At 40.6% G+C, this 22,714-nt stretch overlaps 2 protein-coding genes across 3 annotated transcripts; both read right to left on the bottom strand.

The window, feature by feature from the left end:
• Window positions 1-1,119: 1,119 nt before the first annotated feature.
• On the bottom strand, window positions 1,120-12,773 carry LY96 (lymphocyte antigen 96). 2 transcript variants are annotated; one of them, XM_036338557.1, is made up of 5 exons: window positions 12,570-12,773; window positions 7,537-7,626; window positions 3,731-3,784; window positions 2,388-2,440; window positions 1,120-1,248 (listed from the first exon to the last, which is right to left on the bottom strand). In XM_036338557.1, exons 1-5 carry the CDS (start codon window positions 12,679-12,681, stop codon window positions 1,150-1,152), a joined length of 408 nt encoding a protein of 135 aa, XP_036194450.1. In that variant the 5' UTR covers window positions 12,682-12,773; the 3' UTR covers window positions 1,120-1,149. The 2 variants fall into 2 exon arrangements, with proteins under 2 accessions (XP_036194450.1, XP_036194449.1); XM_036338556.1 differs by having other exon boundaries at window positions 3,731-3,859; window positions 12,570-12,769.
• A 2,886-nt stretch (window positions 12,774-15,659) lies between these two features.
• On the bottom strand, window positions 15,660-22,629 carry TMEM70 (transmembrane protein 70). The gene is made up of 3 exons (XM_036338552.1): window positions 22,328-22,629; window positions 20,821-20,926; window positions 15,660-16,202 (listed from the first exon to the last, which is right to left on the bottom strand). Exons 1-3 carry the CDS (start codon window positions 22,520-22,522, stop codon window positions 15,745-15,747), a joined length of 759 nt encoding a protein of 252 aa, XP_036194445.1. The 5' UTR covers window positions 22,523-22,629; the 3' UTR covers window positions 15,660-15,744.
• Between the last annotated feature and the right edge of the window lie 85 nt (window positions 22,630-22,714).

The raw sequence follows: 22,714 nt of genomic DNA, 5'->3' as shown, positions 1-22,714 counted from the left end.
GTTCATAGCAGCACAATTTATAATAGCTAAGATTTGGAAACAGCCTAAGTGCCCATCACCAGATGAGTGGATTAAAAAATTTTGGCACATCTACACAATGGAATACTACACTGCTGTAAAAAGGAAGGAACTTCTACCATTTGCATCAGCATGGACGGGCCTGGAGAGCATTATGCTAAGCTAAATAAGCCAGTCAGAGAAAGATAAATATCACAAGATCTCACTCATTTGTGGAATATACTGAACAACATAAACTGATGAACAAAAATAGATCCAGAGACACAGAAGCATCGAACAGTCTGTCAAACCTCAAAGGAAAAGCAGGGGAGGGTAAGAAGAATGGGGTAAGAGATCAACCAGAGGATTTGTATGCATGCATATAAGCATAACCAATGGACACGGATAGTAGGCAGGTGAGGGCATGTGCTGGGGGGTGGGAGTGGCTGAGGAGAGGTCAATGGGGGGAAAAGGATACATACTAGTATGTAATACTTTAAACAATAAATAATTTAAATTTAAAAAAAATAATAAAATAAAAAAGAAAGAGAGAGAGAGAGGCCTCAGAAGGAACCAAATCCACCAACACTGACTTCAGATTTCTGGCCGCCAGACCGTGAGAAAATAAATCTCTATTGTTTAGGCTACCCACTCTGTGGTATTTGTTATGGCAGCCCTAGCAAACTAAAACACTCTGGAAAAAAAAATAATAATAATTAAGTGAAGAATAAAACCTTTGAAAAATAAAAATATACTTGGTGGGGAAGAACGAGACTTGGTTGGAAAGTCTGTAAGGAGGATTCTCCGAAAGGTCGGGGACCTCTAGGGGAACCTTGCCAAAGGCGGCAACCCCTGCCTTGACTTTTCCAAATAAGTCCAAGCCCCTGGGTGTTTTACTGGAATCTCTATGTTTAGTCTTTAGACACGACCTTGTAGAAGCAGATACTTTCTCAAGGATACTTACCCTGCTGATTGTATCTGGAGGTTAATTTGAGTTCAAGCTGTTATTACAATAAAAGCCTAAGGAGGCAAGCTGTTTGGTGCCTATAGCCAAGCAGTCCCTTAGCCTCTCTTTCACAGAAACGAGTGTCAGACTAATCCTTTCATCCATCACTCAGGGTCTGCGGTCAGTCCTGGCACATTAGATTTATTCTAATTGAAAGTAGGGTGGTGTATGATGGTAAAATTCAAACAAAAGAGCATTTCTTCAGTAATCCCAGTGATGGCTTCCACAACACATCTGTATTTTCCCTAAAATGAGGAATAAGAAACACAAGTAATATAAAATGCTATGTGCTTCTATTTTCAAAGACTGTTTTTATTACTAGGAGGAAGTCATTTAAATTGGATTGGTTATCATTTTCTCAGTTTTCTAATGAGATGAAATTTTGTGTCTTTGAATTCAGCAGACTCAAAACTCATTTATTTCCCAAGTATGAAAATGTTTTTTAACAATTTTTGAGACTAACCCAGCCGTGGGCAAACTATGGCCCGCGGGCCGGATCTGGCCCATTTGAAATGAATAAAACTAAAAAAAAAAAAGACCGTACCCTTTTATGTAATGATGTTAACTTTGAATTTATATTAGTTCACACAAACACTCCATCCATGCTTTTGTTCCGGCCCTCCGGTCCAGTTTAAGAACCCATTGTGGCCCTCGAGTCAAAAAGTTTGCCCAACCCTGGACTAACCTATGAGATTTTCAAACACTAAATATCATTTGTAATCAGTAAAGAATATGCATTGTTAAAGTTTATTTTTAAATATTCACCCAAAGTGAAATGTGCAAAATTTCATTGCTAGGTATCTAATGCAAACATCTAAAAGCACATGGTTATTATTCATAGAGGCAGCTACAGAGTTCTTACAGTGCTTTCACCCAAAAGTCATTCAACGTATTAACGGTGAGCATTTGCATTACTTTTAGCCGTGTATGTTAGAGGAAAAACATGATGTGAAAAAAGAGCTTTCTTTCATGTAACTATTTTATATTTCCATATTCTTCAGAAATAAGAAATGGGAAAACACCCAAAACCAAATAAAAGTAGGGGAAAATCTTGACTATCGATTTTTTTTTAATATATATTTTTTTTTATTTCAGAGAGGAAGGGGAGGGAGAGAGAGACAGAAACATCAATGATGAGAGAGAATCACTGTTGACTACTTCCTGCACGCCCCCCACTGGGGATCAAGTCAGCAACCAGGCACGTGCCCCTGAGCAGAATAGAACCCAGGACTCCCCCAGTCCGCAGGCCAGTGCTCTAACCACTGAGCCAAACCAGCCAGGGCTTGAATATCAATTTTTTAAGTTGCAAACTGCTTATTCAAATTCTTCACACATCTGTTACTGCCAAAGATTAAGAAAGGACAAAATGACTCTTAGACAATACCTTAGAGAACAGGATGCCCCTGTAGGAGAAGGGCACTGTTGTATTCACAGTCTCTGCAAACAAAACACAAAGAGCGGGACATCACCAAGTGACGTTTTTGGTAGTACAGCATTCACCTTTGACACTTCTACCGCTGGCAGCAGCACTCCCAAACAAAACTGTAGAGAAATCATAAGTCTTATCCCCTGGCTCCCATTCTCCTGGGGCTCCTCTCCCACCACAAGCCTCTCTCAGGACCAGCATTAGTGGATGCAAACTTTTAAGGCCCACTGGTCTCAACGGTGAATGAGTGATGAACAAGCAAGTGCTAATATGCTTCATCCCAAGTAATATATGTGCATATTTAATACTACTGCTCCTTCAGCAGGGTATAATAGAGAAGGACAGTTACTTTAAAAGTAGATATGTCTGATACTAATTCGAGTCCCAAAGTTTCAAGGGTCTCATGATGTCTCTCTCTTTTTTTTTTTAATTTAGGAAGATTTTAAAAAATATTTTTAATTGATTTTAGAGAGAGAAGAAGGTAGAGGGAGAGAGAGATAGAAACATTGATGAGAGAAATATCACAAGGACCGGCTACCTCCTGCACACCCCCTGCTGGGAATCAAGCCTATAACCCTGGGCATGTGCTTTGATGGGGAATCGAACAGGCGACCTCTTGGTGCATGGGCCACTCAACCAACTGAGCCACACCAGTCGGGCAGCATCTATGTTTCTTAAATCAGAATGTCCTCAGCTCTGGGCCCATATGTCAACTGCCAAATGGACATGTTTATTTGAATGTTCCAAAATTACCTTGAGGTCAACATACCCAAATCAGAACTCATTATCTTTAAGAATTTTCCCCTTCGTTGGCACTAGAATTCCCAATCCCAATAAATCTTACTAGTCTCCATTTCATCCCCATTCCCACAGTCTTAATGCAGGCCCTCATTACGCTGAGCCTAGGGTACCACCAAACTTCCTAATTTGTCTCCACTTCCCTTCTTCTGAGGTTGAGTCTAAAGAACACTGAAGGTAGCTCTGCAGCAAAATCTAGTAAGTTTCCATGAAAAATAATAAATGTAATGTTTAGAAAAAGAGAACCATAACCGAGGGTAAATATACAAATATTATCTGAACAAGGTAAAAATTCTAATATCCCTGCAAACACACGCAAGTGTCATCTTAATAATAAATAACATAATTGTAAAATGTCCAAACTGCTAAAAGTAAAAATTTTAAATGGGAATAAAGAGTTATTATCAGAAAAGGAACTTCACATTTTCAGTGTATTTAATTTTCAGAACATTCTCATAAACTATTCTATTTGATTCTGAGAGTAACATAGATTAAATGCTTACCTCCCTTTAGAGCTCTACAAAAAGAATAATCATCATCAGATCCTCGGCAAATGACTTCTCGGCGCATCGGAAAATTCACAGTGTTAAAAGATAAATACAGATTGAAATATAAACTTTTTATGTCTCTTCCTTAAAAAGAAAAAAAATCCCATTAGTCCCTCAAATAAGAGATCATTTTATAAATAATAATTAATACTTATTATATACTTAAAATATGTCCTGTGCTTTTGCAACATAATTTCATTTAATCTTCACAACTATCTATAATGTGGGTATTGTGATCCTTATTCTGTAGATGAGAAAACTGGAGTTTTGCAAGGGTAACTAGTGGATTGTAATCAAATAGAATATTCCACAGTAAGAATTATATGCTATGCCTAAAAATAGAGAAAATTATTTTTTTAGAAAACTATCAAATGAAGATATAAAATTTTCTGTTCTAGTTACAGTTCTGCTAGGAAGTTCAAAGAAAAGAAAGGAAATAATGATAATCAACTCATGCCTACTTTTTAATAGTTTTGATGAAAGATTTCTTGGAGGATAAAATCAAACCTTTTGATTAAAAATTAGGTGTATGAGCCATTTATTATTTCCTCATGGTCTCCCTATTATCAATTAATGTGAGAAAAGCCAGTAAACAATGCATTTTGCTCAATTCTTATATTATTCAGTTGGCCCAATTGGGAAAGATGTACAATTTTTTAATAATGAAAATAGTTTATTATAGCCACCACCTCATTGAAAATATTTTCCTAATAAGGTCACCAGGGCTCATTGTAGCCATAACCGAAGGAAAAGTTTTCCAACCTTACTTGAATTTGACTGTGGGTAACAGAACTGCCAGCTCCTCCTCAAAACTCTCTCCTTGGTTTGGTGTCAGTGCTCCCACTCTCTCTGGTTGTCCTTCAACCTCTCTAACTCCTCCTCAGTCTAGTTCATTGACTCCCCTATCTAAGGTTTCTATCCTCAGTTTTCCTCAATATTTACTCTGCCACATAGGATACTAATTTCTAAATCATCATCTTTAGTCTCAACCTTTCTCCTAAATACTGTTTCATATATGCATTCGATATCTCTATTCAAATGTTGCTCATCTCACCCTATAGATCCTAAATTGATTTCCTCATCTTCATCAGCAAATCAGCACTAGAATTCCTAATCCCAGTAATCTTACTAGTCTCCATTTCGGCCCCATTGCCACAGTTGTTGTTGTTGTTGTTTTAAATATATTTTATTGATTTTTTTACAGAGAGGGAGAGGGATAAAGAGCTAGAAACATCGATGAGAGAGAAACATCCACCAGCTGTCTCCTGAACAACCCCCACTGGGTATGTGCCTGCAACCAAGGTACATGCCCTTGACCAGAATTCAACCTGGGACCCTTCAGTCCGCAGGCCGACGCTCTATCCACTGAGCCAAACCAGTCAGGGCCCATTCCCACAGTTTTAATGCAGGCCCTCATTACTCTGAGCCTAAGGTACCACCAAACTTCCTAATTTGTCTCTACTTCTCTACTTATGGGGTAGAGTATAAAGAACATAACAGAGTCTGCTTCTAACTGTGGTCCCATGGTCCAGTCCATGGACTTTAGCCTGAACCTCTCCCAAAACAGGGATGTGGGCAGAAGCTGAAGAGCTGTTTTCATGAGAAATTCCTGAGACAGACACATAGCAGTACTGCTGGGGTGTACAAGGACAAGGCAGGACAAGAGACCTTCTTTCATTGCTGCATGGAACACAGCATGTTCCCGGTCTCCACTGACACCAAGAAAGGAAGTGCTGTTTTGATGTCTCAGCTACATCTTAAGAAGCTTCTTGTCCTTGGACATCATTGTGGTCATGTGAGGCACATGACAAATAGTCAAGGTGAGGTACCACTTGCATGGCTCAGCAGGCCAGGGATATCAATGTGGATGTTGGAGTGAGAGATAAGAACCTGGTGACTGTCATGTGGTAACTAAGAAGACTTTTTTTTACCTCACCAGGAACTACCAGAAGTAATTTTCAGGGAGGCTTATAGTCCAGCCTTATTTGTCAATCAACTAATGGTACACAAATAATTTACTAGCAAGGTTATAAAGTCTCAAAATAAATAATATCTATTTTTTATTCAATTTCTACTTACAGCTCTTACTGAATAGAAGTAGAGATAGCATCATAAAAACAAGGTTGACTTCTATAATGTGGCTCCAGACTTTACACAGAAATTCTAGTATATTCTAGGGAAACTCAGATCATAATTACAAAATTCTATAAAAATATAACTGAATAATTATTTTGTCAGTAAATTAACATAATGATATAAATGTCGTACTTAGAAAATGATTAGGGTATCTGTGGTGGCCACAAAGGTACCTACTCAAACCTTCCTTCCAAAGATCCTGCTGGCAGAAAGGCAGTTGGCAGACAGCCCCCAGCTGCTGCACCTTCATATCCATCTCAGCCAGCGGCCAACCTCCCACAGGTCACTCCTCTAATGACCGAGCACGGCAAGGACACAGAGGCAGCCTACTGCTGCCTGTCATGGCACACGGGTGGCAGGTAATCTTTGCTCTAAGGCTCCCCATTGACCTGGCTGACAGGCTCTCAGGGATGCATTTTGGTCTGATGACCATGCTACCAAATTCTCCTTCCTTTCTTCTCTCATTTCAAATGTATCAGATCTGCACCTCAATCTGAATCCTCTCCTTGCCTGCTCAGGCATCCTCTTCCCTTTATTGTTCACTGGCATTTCCTCCTGATTAATGTCTTATATGCCTAATTCCTTCTTGGTATCTGCTTTTCAGAGAACCCTCAGCAATGCTATATTGTACTATTACTACTTGGATCTGAAAGGATACAACTCGCTTCCTGTGTGTAAGGACAAGAGGTTTGCTTGAAAATTAGGTCACTCGTTATGTCATATATAATCACTTCTGCCAAACATCTAGGGGTAAAGCACATCACATAGACCAGAAAACAAAACCTGAGAAAAGAAGAAGAAATTGTAGAGCCAGGCAAAAATTTAGGGATAAAAATATGTTTTACTCTTGGCCAAGACAATGGAGTGAATAGAGTTGATTGCTCTTTGCTCTGTGTTATCACTCAGCCTCTTTACTGTCACTTCACTTACCATGCCATATATCTATAAGTCTGTCCCTCCTATTGCCCTGGAAGATTCTTGAAGGTCAAGAGGATGTCTTATTTATCAATGAATTCACAGTATCTATCACAATACTTGAAATATACTATGCATTTTTCAATGACTAAATGAATACAGAAACCAAATGTCCAAGTGCAGGTTGAACACTTAATTTCAGAAATAGTAAAGCACAAGTTTATTGTCTATTATTTCTGGGTTCTCAGCTACCTCTTTCTTGTAAGCTAGAGAACTAAAACTAGGGAAATCTTTATCTAAGCTTACATATGTGAAAGCCCTTAGTAAACTGTAAGCTCCAAATACAAGCTAGATTGTAGGTGATGATAAACAGTAATGGTGAGGAGGATGACGAGAACTGAAGTGAACTGCAGAGACTCCTTCCCTAATTGAGCCTTCCGGAGAGACGCTGGTCCTGGCAGACAGCTTGACTGCAACCTGGTGAAAGATCCTGTAGCAGGCATGGCGAAGCCATGCCCAGATTACTGCCACGCAAAGACTATGAGACAGTAAATGTGTACTGTTTTGACATATTAAGATTGCGGTCATTTGTTACATAATAACAGAAAACTAATACATGTACATTTGGAATACAATCATTTGTCACTGATATCGCTTGAATTCTTTTAACAGATGTACATGAACAAAACTGGTTTTGTTACAAAACTTACTTGGAATGTAGGAAATATGCAAATATCCTTTGCTCCCCTTCAATTCTACACAGGGTTCACTTCTTATTGAAATAGGATATTTCATGTTATCTAAATGGAATGAAGATAATGTCAATGCATTATTTCCAATAAAGTAAAATATTCTAAAATTCACCCTCCCCCCAAATGATGCCTTTAGTATTAAAATTGTATAATGAGAAAAACTGATGATGGTTAAAAATATCTCCTTCTCCAGAGGAGTAGCGTCGCAAGATGGCAGAGTAGGAAGTCCAAGACCCTTCTTTCCCCCACAAACTTCGAATTCAACAACAATTCATGGACAAATTCCCTTTGTGAGAAAACAGAAACTAATCGAAAGTTTCCTGTGACCCAGGAGAACTCAAATCCAGACTCACTGAAGTTGGTAGGGAGATTCAGGACACCCTCTCAACAAAGACCCTGAGCCTGGCACAGCAAAGACAGGAAAAGAATCCCCTAGCCTCCAGCTTCACTCGGGAGGGAAGAGGTTAATTCATGCATCCAGATGCCCAAATTTTCCAGGGGGGGCAGGTCCCCAAAAGGACTGAAAAATAGAAAGTTGGAACAGACCTAAAACTAGTATGGAACCTGAATAAGTAATCATTTGTACAATCATCTGCTTAGCCCACCTGGTGTGGCTCAGTGGTTGAGCTTTGGTTGACTTATGAACCAGGAAGTTATGGTTCGATTAGCAATCAGGGCACATGGCCAGGTTTCAGGTTTGATCCTCAATCAATGTTTCTTTCTTGCTCCCACTCCCTTCCTGACTCTCTAAAAATCAATACAAACAATTTTTTTTAAATAAAAAGACAGCCCTACCTGGTTTGGCTCAGTGAATAGAGCGTCGGCCTGTGGACAGAAGGATTCAGGTTCGATTCCGGTTAGGGCACATGCCCAGGTTGCAGGCTCCATCCTCAGTAGAGGATGTGCAGGAGGCAACTGATCAATGATTCTCTCTCATCATTGATGTTTCTACCTCTCCCTCTCCCTCTCCCTTCCTCTCTGAAATTAAAAAAAAAAAAATCAAAAGACAAATCAGCTCAATTGATTGGGTGTCATCTATGCACCAAAAGGTTGCCGGTTGAATTCTCAGTCAGGGTATGTGTCTGGGTTACTGGCTAGATCCCCAATTGGGGATGTGCAGGACACAGACCATTGATTCACTCTCATTTTGATGTTTCTCTCTCTCTCCCTCTCCCTTTCTCTAAAAATCAATAACATATAGGAATCGAATCTGGGACCCTTCAGTCAGCAGGCCGACACTCTATCCACTGAGCCAAACCGGTTAGGGCCGTGGTCGGCAAACTGCAGCTCTCGAGCCACATGCAGCTCTTTGGCCCCTTGAGTGTGGCTCTTCCTAAGCCTTAGGAGTACCCTAATTAAGTTAATAACAATGTACCTATCTATATAGTTTAAGTTTAAAAAATTTGGCTCTCAGAAGAAATTTCAATTGTTGTACTGTTGATATTTGGCTCTGTTGACTAATGAGTTTGCCAACCACTGGGTTAGGGCAATAAAAGTATTTTTTAAAAGACAAATCAGCCGAAACCGGTTTGGCTCAGTGGATAGAGCGTCGGCCTGAGGACTGAAAGGTCCCAGGTTCGATTCCGGTCAAGGGCATGTACCTGGGTTGCGGGCACATCCCCAGTAGGAGATGTGCAGGAGGCAGCTGATCGATGTTTCTCTCTCATCGATGTTTCTAACTCTCTCTCTCTCTCTCCCTTCTTCTCTGTAAAAAATTAATAAAATATATTTAAAAAAAAAAGACAAATCAAATTATTGATACTAGGAGCTTAAAAGCTAATTATAATATGAAGTGGTATATAAACAAAGGCCCCCTGAAACTTAGCACAGAGAAGGTGGCATGATCAACGTGTAGGCCGAGTGGACGGAGAAGCCTTTTTGGAAGAGGGAATGGACACTGATCTTGTAGGATGGAGAAATTCCAGAGCCAGGTTGAGAGGGAATTCAGCACAACCCACAAAGGTGAGCTTGGTCTTGCTCTCACATCTGTCAATTATGCTAACTCCCCGGAAATAACGTCTATTAGCATTTGCCAGAGTATATTTCTTAGGATAGTCAACACACACTCGAAAAATGAAATAAAATAAAACGGTAAACCTGGAGATTAAATAGGTTTCTTCTTTGCACAACTTCTCAGAACTCAACAGACATTTGTAATTCTCCCCCAAATGGTTAAACCATAAATCCCCTTTCCCAAAAGAATCTCAAAGAACTAATATTTTGGCAAGCCTCTCCTTCAACCTCTGATATTATATTCAAACCATGGTGAGCAAGGAAGTGGAAAGCACCAAAGAAAGACAGTGGCCAAGCCCTGAAGCTATGCTTTCAGAAAAAGAGGTCTGAGTAGGGCAGTGATCAGACCAGTCCATAGCATTAAGTATGGCTGATATTTTAAAAAGTAGTCAAGACTGTTTCTATGTGGCTCTGTGTTAAAAATTTTACCTCAGATAGGTTCTAAAATCACTTTCATTTTACAGATTAAAATGCTGTAGTCCATCAAGAAATGTTTTGGGAGAGAACCAAGATGGCGGCATAGGTAAACACCGGAGATTGCTGCCTCGCACAACCACTTCAAAAATACAACTAAAAGACGGAACAGACATCACCCAGAACCACAGGAAGGCTGGCTGAGGGGAAATTCTTCAACTAAAAGGAAAGAGAACAGCATACCGAGACTCAGAGGAGGCGCAGTGCGGAAAATACAAAGGTGCGGATGTGCGTGCGGAGCGGGCTGGCGGCTGAGGGCGCGGTTGTCTGTTTCAATCAGGAGGGAGTCTCAGGCTCTGAGCTCCAGTTCTGGGCAAGTCTCTAGGGACCAAGTCTCAAACGGGAGAAGCGGGACTGTCTGACATCAGTCGGAACTCGAGGGCAGCTTTCTCTCCGAGGTTTGCAGCGGTTGCTGGGACTCTGAGAGGCAGAGCCTCTGGGGACAGGACTGAGAGCAGCCATAACTGCTCACTCCACACGCCCTGTTGATCTCGTGCAACCCGTCCCGCCCAAGCCCTGCACAGAGCCATTTGCTGGATAGCCTCAGGCAAACGCTAGATTAGCACCTCCCCAGAGGACGGAAGTTCTCCCACTGCAGACACAGCTGATTCTCACAGCCAGTTGGCCTGGAGGTCAAATCCCCCAAGTATTACCTACAACAATCAAGGTTAACTACAACAAGACTACGCACAAAGACCACAAGGGGGTGCACCAAGAAAGCATAAAAAATGCAGAGACAAAGAAATAGGACAAAATTGTCAATGGAGGATATAGAGTTCAGAACCACACTTTTAAGGTCTTTCAATAATTTTCTAGAAACTGCTGATAATGAGATCTACAAGAAATCTAATGAGACCCTCGATGTTGTGATAAAGAACCAACTAGAAATTAAGCATACACTGACTGAAATAAAGAATATTATACAGACTCCCAACAGCAGACCAGAGGAGCGCAAGAATCAAGTCAAAGATTTGAAATGCGAAGAAGCAAAAAACACCCAACTGGAAAAGCAAAATGAAAAAAGAATCCGAAAATACGAAGATAGTGTAAGGAGCCTCTGGGACAGCTTCAAGCGTACCAACATCAGAATTATAGGGTGCCAGAAGATGAGAGAGAGCAAGATATTGAAAACCTATTTGAAGAAATAATGACAGAAAACTTCCCCTACCTGGTGAAAGAAATAGACTTACAGGTCCAGGAAGCACAGAGAAGCCCAAACAAAAGGAACCCAAAGAGGACCACACCAAGACACATCATAATTAAAATGCCAAGAGCAAAAGACAAAGAGAGAATCTTAAAAGCAGCAAGAGAAAGAAACTCAGTTACCTACAAGGGAATACCCATACGACTGTCAGCGGATTTCTCAACAGAAACTTTGCAGGCCAGAAGGGAGTGGCAAGAAATATTCAAAGTGATGAATAGCAAGAACCTACAACCAAGATTACTTTATCCAGCAAAGCTATCATGCAGAATTGAAGGTCAGATAAAGAGCTTCACAGATAAGGAAAAGCTAAAGGAGTTCATTACCACCAAACCAGTATTATATGAAATGCTGAAAGGTATCCTTTAAGAAGAGGAAGAAGAAGAAAAAAGTAAAGATACAAATTATGAACAACAAATATGCATCTATCAACAAGTGAATCTAAGAATCAAGTGAATAAATAATCTGATGAACAGAATGAACTGGTGATTATAATAGAATCAGGGACATAGAAAGGGAATGGACTGACTATTCTTGGAGGGGAAAGGGGTGAGGGGGATGCGGGAAGAGACTGGACAAAAATCATGCACCTATGGATGAGGACAGTGGGTGGGGAGTGAGGGCGGTGGGTGGGGCAGGAACTGGGAGGAGGGGAGTTATGGGGGGAGGGGAAGAGGAACAAATGTAATAATCTGAACAATAAAGATTTAATAAAAAAAGAAATGTTTTGGGGTTTTTTTTGCTGATCCAACAAAAAAGAAAAAGAAGATATAATTCTTATTCATTCACACCAAAAGGCTATTGTTGTGTTGGCTGCTGTCACTTTTTTATTTGACAGTCTAAGGGAAAAGAGGTCCGTGCCCCTGACTAAATAGCCAGGTGTCGCATGTTTTAAATATTGTGACCCAGCGGTTGAAAATCGCTGGCCACAATAATCCGTTCCGGAGGCACCTGGGACTGTGCTTCCTTGTCAAGAGCTAGTCTTGGGGCTGGAGGCAAGAGCTCAGAAGCAGACAGTTCTGCCAAAACCGGGAGGAATCTGAAGCTAGGCTCAAGGTGGAGAAAGTTAACCACAGGGAACAACAGAAGCACTTGGAGGTCAAGAACAACAGTTTAGAGACTGGCGAGACCTGTGAAGGATCAAGATAACCCACACAGGGAAGTCATCAGCCGTCACTCTTGCTGCCGGCAGCAGCTGGAACACACGACGCTTCCTGTGTCCCCACCACAGCAGAATGAGGTTCCTGTGAAAACACACCCTCGAAATAGTTGGCACTACAACCACTTGTTGCTGTGCACTTACCGCAGTAGCTATACCAAAGGCTCACATCAGAGGAGTTGCAGATCCAGTACGGCTCCCTGGGTTCAGGCAACGTGGAAGAAAACAGGGTGGAAAAAAGCATAAGTGGGAACATGATTTAATAGCTCCAAAACTTTACAAATGCAAGGAGAACCAGCAACTCATCCTCAGGCTCTTCTTCCCTTTCAGTAAGTAAGAGTCAACTTAGTCATCAGTCACATGACTTCTAAGTTCCAATCCAACTGTTTCCTCTTTGTGTGTGTGTGTGTGTGTGTGTGTGTGTGTGTGTGTGTGTGTGTGTGTGATATCTGAGTACTTCCTGCAAGGGGAGAAAAGAAAATGATTTAGAATATATGTACTCTTTCCCAACACTTGATGCAAATTGCAGCGCAGAGCTTTACACACAAAACAAGGGATTTCCCAGTCAACAATAACAAAGCCAGCCTGTAGGTCTCCTTTAGGATCCCAACAGACGACACCCCTTTTTTGTCTACATTGTTATTCTCCCACAGAGGCTCTTTACCCAATTTCTCGTGGCCCAGAGCACTGGGCAAATAGATCCGAACTGAATACCCCTCTGCAAACTATTTCTGCTCAGCAACAGTTCAGCCATGGGGCAGAGCCAGGCTGCACAAGACCCCAGACAGTCCATCAGCTGTAGGTCTGCCTTGTGGGCTGGGGCCCTGCCAGGCTTGAGAATGCACTTCCTTAAGCAAACTGCAGCTCCAGGAAGTATTTTGAGCCCTAATAATAAAATGACCACTATTTCATGTATGGCATGAATTTCATTTCAAAATTCTTATTCCATTCCAGAAAAAGTTAATCCTTTAGATCTTTGCTATTTGAAATCATTTATAGGATATAGTTTGGGATTATAATGGCATGGAGTTGGGGCCTAGAAATCTCCAAGTTTAGGTTGTCATAAGCACATGTTGGTAAAAGGTTTCAAGAACTCTGTGACTTTCCTTTTCTTTTTTTACATTTTAAACTATTTAATAGAGGTATTTGTTGTACATGTGGTTTCAGTGTAATATAAACACAAAATTTCTCTATGAAAACACTTAACCTGAGTTGGAAATGAAATCTGAAGAAATTTTAATTCACAGAATAACTCTTCAAAATATAAGCAATGATTGATCCGAATTGAGGATTTTCCCTGAAGTTCAGGGCTCAGACCCAGGCCAAGAATGAGGCAAAATTCCTTGTAGGTCAAAAGCTCTGCTGAAGTCATAGGATTGCACTTGCGGACCCTTAATGACAGTGAGCTTTCTCAAACAGCCCCGGAAAGCCCCGGAAGGAGGTCTTGCTGCTCAGGCAGTTTTGCAACTTTCCTTTTCTTTTAAATTACTTTAAAAAAAGTTTTTAAATTGATTTCAGAGAGGAAGAGGGAGAAATAGAAACATCAATGATGAGAATCATTGGTCAGTTGCCTCCTACATGCCCCATTTTGAGGATCGAGCCCACAACTCAGGCATATGCCCGACAGGGAATCGAACCGTGATCTCCTGGTTCATAGGTCAATGCTCAACCATTGAGCCATACTGGCTAGGCTTCCATTTTTTTAAAAGGCACAAATCCACGGGAGAGGAGGATATGGGGAGTTGTTCAATAGATATTACGTTTCAGGTTTGCAAGATAAAAACGTTCTAGACATCTACTGCATAGCAATGAAAATATAGTTAACACTATACTGAATTGTACTAAACTGCACACTTAAAATTGGTTAAGATGGTAAATTTTTGTTATACATTTTACCATAATTTAAAAATGTGTTTAGCCCTGGTCAGTGTGGCTCAGTTGATTGAGCATCATCCCATGCACCAAAAGGTCTCTGGTTATATCCTAAGTCAGGGCACAAGCCCGGGTTGCAGGCTTAATCCCTAGTAGGAGACATGCTAGAGGCAGCCAATGTTTCTCACATCAAACTTTCTCTCTCCCCTGCTCCTTCCTCCCTTCCTTCCACTCTAAAAGCAATGGAAAAATATCCTTGGGTGAGGATTAACAACAAAAAGATATACATCACATTAACTGCTAAGACAGCAACAACAATATACACCTAAGTAACACAGGGCAGAACAGGCAGGCAGAAACCCAACTTGCGAAGAGACGTAACCAGCTTATCTTTCTGAGACCCTAGAGCCCGCTCTCTGCTAGGCAAGCTGGCAGATCCTAGGACCTAGCAGAAGGCAGGCTCTGGGTGTCACAAAAATGAGCTCTTTTCTATCTAAAGCTGTAAGCTAGCAGTTTCAGACTTACCATCCCTATGAACTAGTGATGGCCCTGCTGCTTTCCCATCAACCTCCCTTATAGAGGCCAGGCGTGAAGGTTAGCCTCACCATCTTGGCAGGCAGTAAGACATTAGGTAGCTCCATGCAGTCTGGGTGTCTTGTTAACTGTGACTCTGGCAATTAGCACAATACCTAGCATACACTAAGCACTTAAGTATCTACAGATTAAAAGGTTTGAGCTCTTTTGCTCCTGGCTGAAAATCCTTCACAGGAACCAACTTTTGTTTTACAGTTAGAGGTAAAATCTTAAAATGCAAGTACTTAGTAAGTTAGCAGAGATCCTATTTACAAAGCATACTATCCACCTTAGTGCAAGTTCTTTTCCTACTGATAGGATGTACCAAGGGAGGAGTGCGTGAGGGACCACAGAAGACACTGCTGAGGGCACCATTTCCCCACAGCTTACCACATGGAGAGCCTTATTACAGGCAGCCCTGTCAGAGAACCGAGGTAACAAGCTGTGACCAAAGGAAGCAGATTAACACTGCTTTCCAGAATATGTAAATTTTTTAAAATAGTTTTTAATGTGAGAAAAGATTGTATCTATACTTAAAAAAATCCAAACACAAAGGAAAAATAACCCCCCTATGTGCCTGATATCCCATTCCCAGCTGAAAGACAACCACACTTATTCATTACCCATGCATACGCCAGCATGCACATGTATTTTCGCACCTTTTTAAAAACACAAACGGTGGGATATTGCGTTTTGTTTTTCAAGCATAGCTTGTTATTATAAAGGAATATAAATCTCTGAAAATTAATCAAAAGTTGTTTGTTACAGTTTCAATTTTTTAACAGTAACTAACAGAAAACAAAAGTAAAGGCAATTTTATTATTATTCACAGGAAAATAAATCACATTTAAGCACAAACATAAAAACAACAGACTCATTTCTTGTCTTCAAGCTGTTTCTTTTCACTGGTTTCTTCCATATCAAAAGTGAATGGTTTGTCATAACCCATTAGATGGTCATAGTCTTTTGGGTTTGGAAAGAGACCTGGATTAACTAACAGTGATTTTGTTTTAGCATAAAATGTGGTAAACAGATGTGTGCTGCTTGGAATCTTCACGTCATTCTGTTGAAACACAGTACTGGTTTCTGAAAGCAAAACATTGTAAGTAATGGCTTTGTAAGTATCTGTCGTGGCCTCATGGTACAACCGAATGACATAGCCTTTTGTAACTAAGTGAAGCAGGACTGGAGTGATCACTGTGAAGCTTCCTATGATGCCATAAAATAAGATTTGCAAAGGCAGACTTCCAAATACAACATTATTTTGGGCAAAAATGTATGGTAGAAATGTAAGGCTGATCACACTTGTAGAATAAGAGAAACATTTCACACCTAAACAGGAAAAAAAAAGGGAGAGGATTAATACTTTTAAATTTTATAAAACAATCAACCTATCCAATTAATTTCCCACATTTCTTCTTACTATCTCATCATTAAAACAAAACACTTAAGTGTTATAACATTCCAGGTTCTGTCTGAAGCACTCTACATATTTTATTCATGAAATCTATAGATAGCCCTATAACACACATGCACAATTATTAACATGAGATCATTTGAGATGGGAAAAATGAGGCCCTTGTTCAATGTCACATAGCTTGCAGTGCTGGGATTCAAACCCAGGCCATGTGACTCAAGTCCAGGCCATTGGCCATTCCAGCGCACTGCCTCTCCAGATGGGAAATGTGCTTTAGGATTAACTGGCCTCTACCTCAGTTCCCCAATAAAAGATTTAACAACACTCAAAGATCCTTATGAATACTATAACCATCAATTCAGTCAGCACATTATCAAATAAAACTCTCTATTAACAAGCACCTGCACATATATAATATAAATTCTTCAAACGGGGGGCTAACTTTATCTAGCTAAGAACCCAAGCTTAAAACAACAAATTACCAAAAATAAAAATAATACCAGTGGATAGAAATATATGGGAAAGGTATTCAACATATCATATTACAAAGATTCAACATCAATGACTTCTGAACTGTATAATTAACAATAGTTAAAATGATAAATTTTGTTATGTGTTTTACCACAATAAGTAAACAAATGACTTTAAATGTAAATTTCTTTGCATGTATACTTTTAACATAATCCCAATAAAATACCATCTGTTTGGAAAATAGACAAGTTGATACCTTAGACAAACTGATTATAAAGTGAATTTGGAAAAACAAAAATAAAAGTGGAGGGGAATGTTAGATACTGAAACATAAGACTGTAATTAAGATAGCACGATGCTGCCCTGGCCGGTGTAACTCAGTTGATTGGCGTGTTGTCCTGTACACTGAGAGGTCCAGGGTTCGATCCCCTGTCAGAGCACACACCTAGGTTGAGTTTGGTCTCTGGTTGGGGTACGTTTGAGAGGCAACCAACCGATGTTTCTCTCTCACATTGATGTGCGTGTGTGTGTGGGGGGGGGGGGGGGCACGTGCCTTTCTCCCTTCCTCTCTATCTAAAAAAAAAAAAAAAAAAAATCAATAAACATATCCTCAGGTGAGGAGTAAAAAAAAAAAAAAAAGCATGGTGCTGATGCATAAAAAAGCAGACTGATCAATGGAACAAAATGAAAAATCAAGAAATAAACTTTATAGTATATGGATATTTAGTACAGAATAAAGATTTATCTAAAATAAATGGGCAAGCCTAACCAGTTTGGCTCAGTGGATAGAGTGTCAGCCTGCAGACTCAAGGGTCCCAGGTTTGATTCCGGTCAAGGGCATGTACCTCGGTTGCGGGCACATCCCCAGTGGGGAGTATACAGGAGGCAGCTGATCGGTGTTTCTCTCTCATCGATGTTTCTAATTCTCTATCCCTCTCCCTTCCTCTCTGTAAAAAATCAATAAAATATATTTAAAAAATAATAATAATAAAATAAAATAAATGGGCAAAAGTGGTACTGGGACAGCTGGATAGCCATACAGAAAAAGATAAAATTCAATCCATCCCTCATACCATATATCAGGAAAATTCCAAATAATTCTGAGATTTAAATATAAAAAAATAAAATCATAGAGGTATAGGAAGAAAACATCCATGAAATCCTTTGTAATCTAATATGAAAACTTTTCTAATTATGACTCAAAATACTGAAGCAATCAGGGGGAAAGGCTGGTAAATCTGAACACATTAAAATGTACATAGATATGAACACCATAAACAAGTATAGACAAATGAGAAAAATATTTGCAACTTCTATGCAGTTAACACTCCCAATATATAAAATGTTTCTAGTATATGAGAAGAAAAAAACCAACACTGTACAAACATGCGAGAAGTACAAGCAAGCAGTTCATTGAAACAAAAATGCACATGGTCCTTAAACAGATTAAATGGTGCCAAACCTCAATCATATGAAACATGCAATAAAAACCACAATGAGATGCCATTTCCCCCCTAAACTGGCAAAAACCGAAAGTTTGACAGCAGACGCTGTTGGACAACGTAGACACTCTCACCCATTACTGTTGGTTGAAGGCTTGTATCAGTAATTTAAAAATAATTCCTTCCTCTCACAGTAGTCGCCATGACACTGGTACACATGGGATACAATGTGGACCAAGTTGCCTCCTATATTAAAGCCTCGTCAGCCCTTCCAACTACCTCTTTTTTCCCCATTGTCACAGTGTAGTGGGTTGAATAGCATCCCCCCAAAAGTTATGTCCACCCTGAATCTTAGAATGTCAACTTATTTGGAAATAGGGTCTGTGCAGACGAATAAATATTGAGATGAGATCATACTGGATTAGGGTGGGCCCTAACTCCAATGGCGGTATCCTTATAAGGATAGGCAGGACAGACACAGAGAAGGCCCTGTGAAGCGGAACACAGAGATGAGTTACGCAGCTACGAAAGTAGTGCTGAGAGCTACCAGAAGCTGGAAGAGGCAAGGAAGAATTCTTCCCAGAGCCTTCAGAGAGAGCATGTCCTGTCAACACCTTGACTTCAGACTTCCAGCCTCCAAAACTGTGAGAATAAATTTCTGTTGTTTTAAGCCACCAAGTTCCTGGAAATTTATTACAAGAGGCCTAGAAAACTAATATACACATATACTTTATTTTGCCTGGATTAAAGTAATTACTATTTTTTAAACATATTCTAAGAGCATTTGAGGTCTTGCTCCCTGGTATATGTCATCAGTTTGGCTCAAATAAACTCTTAAAAATTTTTCAAAAAGAAATAAACGTAGCCTTAGCCGTTTGCCGCTTTGGCTCGGTGGCTAGAGCGTCAGCCTATGGACCAAAGGGTCCCAGGTTTGAATCCGGTCGAGGGCACATACCTCAGTTACTGGCTCCTCCCCAGCCCAGGCCCTGGTCAGGGGCATGGAGGAGGCAACCAATCAATGTGTTTCTCTTACATCGATATTTCTGTCTTTCCCTCTAAAAAAAAAAACAAACATTCTAGGCTTTCCCATCTTCCTTTGCTCATACTACTTCCATGCCTGGGATGCCTTTCTTTCACACCTCCTCATGTTTAAAGTCTACTCATCTTAAATGAGAACACTATGACATAAGTAATTACTTATTGCTGAATTAACAAAATGTCTGCAAATGTCTTTAAACTAGGACCCATTTGGTAGTTAAAGAACCTTCAAGAATGGTGCATCTATATCTTAATGTCTCTTAATTTTACATAGAAAAAATGTTTCTCCCTGATTCCACATAAAAAAATATTAATCCCTGATAAGTAGAGTGACTTTCTATTTTCATAATACTGAAAGAAATCGAATATTAAATTCCTCTACAAGTTACAATTCTAGAACTTTGAATACCCTGGATAGATTTCCTCTTAGACAAATATTACATCCTACTCACACCAAAATTAATTCCTATTAATATTCTCGTCTTTCTAGAATGGATTCAAGTGGGAACATTAGATAAATTGATGACTTTCCTGCATTTGCAGGAACAGTGTCTGTTCAGAGGAAGCTTATGATGGGGATCACTGTTAACACAACTCAGTGGCATCAATCCCGGTATCCCAGGCCAGAAATGTGGCACAGCACAGGCTCAATGGCGTAGTCATGGATTGGCTTCTGAAGAAATTTCTAAATTGATTATTAGAATAACTTCAGGACTTCACTCAATAGCGATAATAACCTGTCCTTACTCCTAAAGTTTTAAATAGCTAAAAATGTACTTTCAATGCACTCTATTTTAATGTCAAACACTAGAGAACACACAGATTTCCAGAGTAAATTTTAATGATTGATTGATACCAGCATGATCAAAAACACAAATGCAAATATGAGTGTTGAAATCTAATGTCGGACTTGGTTATAAAAACAATCCTCCATATAGTTCAGGTTATACCTTTTTTAAAGATTATATGAGATACCTAAATTCTCCTGATCTTCCCTACTAAATTGTTCCATACCAAATTCTAAATTATGATCTAAGGAAAGAGTTTTAAATTTGCAGCAATTTAGCACACCATCTTTTCCTTCTCCATAATTCTCTACCACCTGGAAAAGCCACAATAAGCATGTTTTTTGAAAGTTCTAAGATGACCTAAGAAAAATGTAAAAAAGTATTACATGCTCATTTTAACTGCCAAATTTTAAAATATATAAAATGTTTATTCCAAAAAAAATAACCTCTTCAGAGGTATTTTCTTTTTTTCTGTATATTCAAACGTTACCTGAATATACACTTTTTGCTGTTTTGTTGTTAAACATCCCAAGAGGTGACCAAAGGAAAGAAGCTTTAATACTTAGCCATAAGATCAAAAGGCATAACAGACTTCAAAAATCTATTTAAATCTAAATATGCAAAGGTCTCAACCTCTAAATCTTCTATCAACAAGCCACAAGAAAACAAAGTATAGTTTAATATTTCCTTGTCTTGCAATTAAGAGGTGCTAAAGTAGCACATACTAAGAGCATTTTTTTTTTTTTTTTAACAATTAAAAGGAAAAGACAATACCATCATTTCTGATTACCCACCAAATACTGTTCGGGCCAAATTCCCAGTATAAATCAGTCTTCCGTCTTCTGATTTTTCAACTTGTTTGTATAAGCATCGAACACATCTTTCCCAACAAATGGGTATCTATTGAAACAGAGACCTTTATAAGTAGATAATTAATTGTATTTAGAACAACTTTTAAATTTAAAAAAATTAAGATAATGAAGAGAACTTGTCACATGAGGTGATGTAAGGAACTCTCCCAAATAATCTAGAGCTAAAGATACCAAACTTGCTAATAGAATGGCTTTCCTTAAGTCCCGTCATAAGTAGACCCATGTTAAGTTGGAATTTGAAGGCCTAGGTTTGCGTCCCAGCTTCAAGCTTTTTTAAACAGTGTGACCTTGAACATATAAAAACTTCACTGGAATAGTTTCTTCTATTCCACTGTTAATGAGAACATCACCCTCGTTTGAGTGTCAGAGTTACATGCATTTGCTCTTCAAAAACAAAAATTTTATTAATGTAAGTAAAACACTGAAAAATCAGATTGTGTAAATTCCAGAATGATTTTATTACTTCTAAAATATTTATACTATAGCTAGTACAAAAACAAAAAAAAGAGTAAGTCTTGAAGGCCCTGGATCTATCCCCTGGCATCCCTTGCTCCTTTTAAGGAAACCATATTACTTGAAACCCAACATCAAATTTCATGGGAACAGGAGTCCCCGGAGCATCGGAAAATGAATTTCACGGCACACAGACTTCAAAAGGCATGCCCAATTCCTTTCTGCTGAAATATAATTAGTTTCCAATTTCAACCATGTCTGCTAATCCTGGTATTCCACCGGACAGGATCAGAAGACAACTGACTGATTAAAATGAGAGGATTAGCATCTCCATCCCCCTTTTTCCAGGGAGCAAACTAATGCCTAAAAATAGAGCCACCAAATAAAAAAACCCCAACTCAGCCCCACGGGTGTGGCTCAGTGATTGTGCACGGACCTGTGCACGGACCTATGAATGGGAAGGTCGCGGTTCGATTCCCGGTCAGGTCAGGGCACGTCCCGGGATTGCAGGCTGGACCCTGAGTGGAGGGAGTGCAGGAGGCAGCCAATCGATGTTTCTATCTCTATATCCATCTCCCTCTCTCTAAAATCAATAAAATATATATTTTTTTAAAAACAACTCCAAGTCAGGTTATCCAAGTCCGTAATTCGGGATATAATTTGCATGGATATGTGTTGCAAATTAACCCGTCTGAGCTTCTGCAAAAAGGGCAAACTGCTGTGAAGTGCTCGGACCCCCGCAGAGAAGAACCCCTTCCCAAAGGACGCGCCGAGCCCCGCGGGAGCCGTGGTGCCCGGGCGCACGGGCTGTTCCCGGGCCGAGTCCGGCTACTCGTGCGGCCCCCGCAGAGGGCTCCGGCCGCACCACAGCCACGGGCCAGCGTGGGGAGAAGCCGTCTGAGAGCCGGGCTCCCCAGGTAGGACGCTGCGCCCATTCCCCTCCCTTACTCCGGCCCGCAAGCCCTCCGCCTCCGACCTGCGCTGGCGCGGGACGCCGGAAAGGCCACCGCCCAGCGCTCCCGCCGCCGACCGGCCCGGAGGAGCTGCCGGAGGGCCCCCGCGAGACGGCCGCCCTGAGGCCTCGGAACGCGATGGCCGCCCACGGCGTCGCCTTCTGCCCGCAGAGCCGCCGTCCGGCCGCCAACGGGCCGCCCAACGCCAAAAGCAGCATCCCGCACGTGAGGAGTGGCGACGGGCCGCGCTGCGCCGCCCGCCGGGAACCCCGAAGGCCGGCTCCTCACCCGACGGCGGCCCCGAAAGGGTCACGCTGGCCCCGCCCCCCTGGAGCCCACCGGCCCGGATTGGCCGCCGCAGGTGCGCCGAATATGCGGTCCGCCAGCAACCTTCCCTCGGGTCGCGCGCG

The sequence above is a fragment of the Myotis myotis genome, unplaced genomic scaffold, assembly GCF_014108235.1.
Source record: "Myotis myotis isolate mMyoMyo1 unplaced genomic scaffold, mMyoMyo1.p scaffold_m19_p_16, whole genome shotgun sequence".
NCBI classification, from domain to species: Eukaryota; Metazoa; Chordata; class Mammalia; order Chiroptera; family Vespertilionidae; genus Myotis; species Myotis myotis.
This window is presented reverse-complemented; position numbering and strand designations above follow the sequence as displayed.

What these genes read in the sequence shown, in the direction of transcription:
- TMEM70 (XM_036338552.1), bottom strand. Translation starts at nt 22,522, where the DNA reads ATGCTGCTTTTGGCGTTGGGCGGCCCGTTGGCGGCCGGACGGCGGCTC. An exon ending in GGCGTCCCGCGCCAGCGCAG is followed by an intron (nt 20,927 to 22,327) that starts GTCGGAGGCGGA and finishes CTGTTTCAATAG; the next exon opens with ATACCCATTTGTTGGGAAAG. An exon ending in TTTGGCCCGAACAGTATTTG is followed by an intron (nt 16,203 to 20,820) that starts GTGGGTAATCAG and finishes TTTCCTGTTTAG; the next exon opens with GTGTGAAATGTTTCTCTTAT.
- LY96 (XM_036338556.1), bottom strand. Translation starts at nt 12,681, where the DNA reads ATGTTCCCACTTATGCTTTTTTCCACCCTGTTTTCTTCCACGTTGCCT. An exon ending in CCTTTGGTATAGCTACTGCG is followed by an intron (nt 7,627 to 12,569) that starts GTAAGTGCACAG and finishes CATTCCATTTAG; the next exon opens with ATAACATGAAATATCCTATT. An exon ending in TTGTAGAGCTCTAAAGGGAG is followed by an intron (nt 2,441 to 3,730) that starts GTAAGCATTTAA and finishes TTTTGTTTGCAG; the next exon opens with AGACTGTGAATACAACAGTG.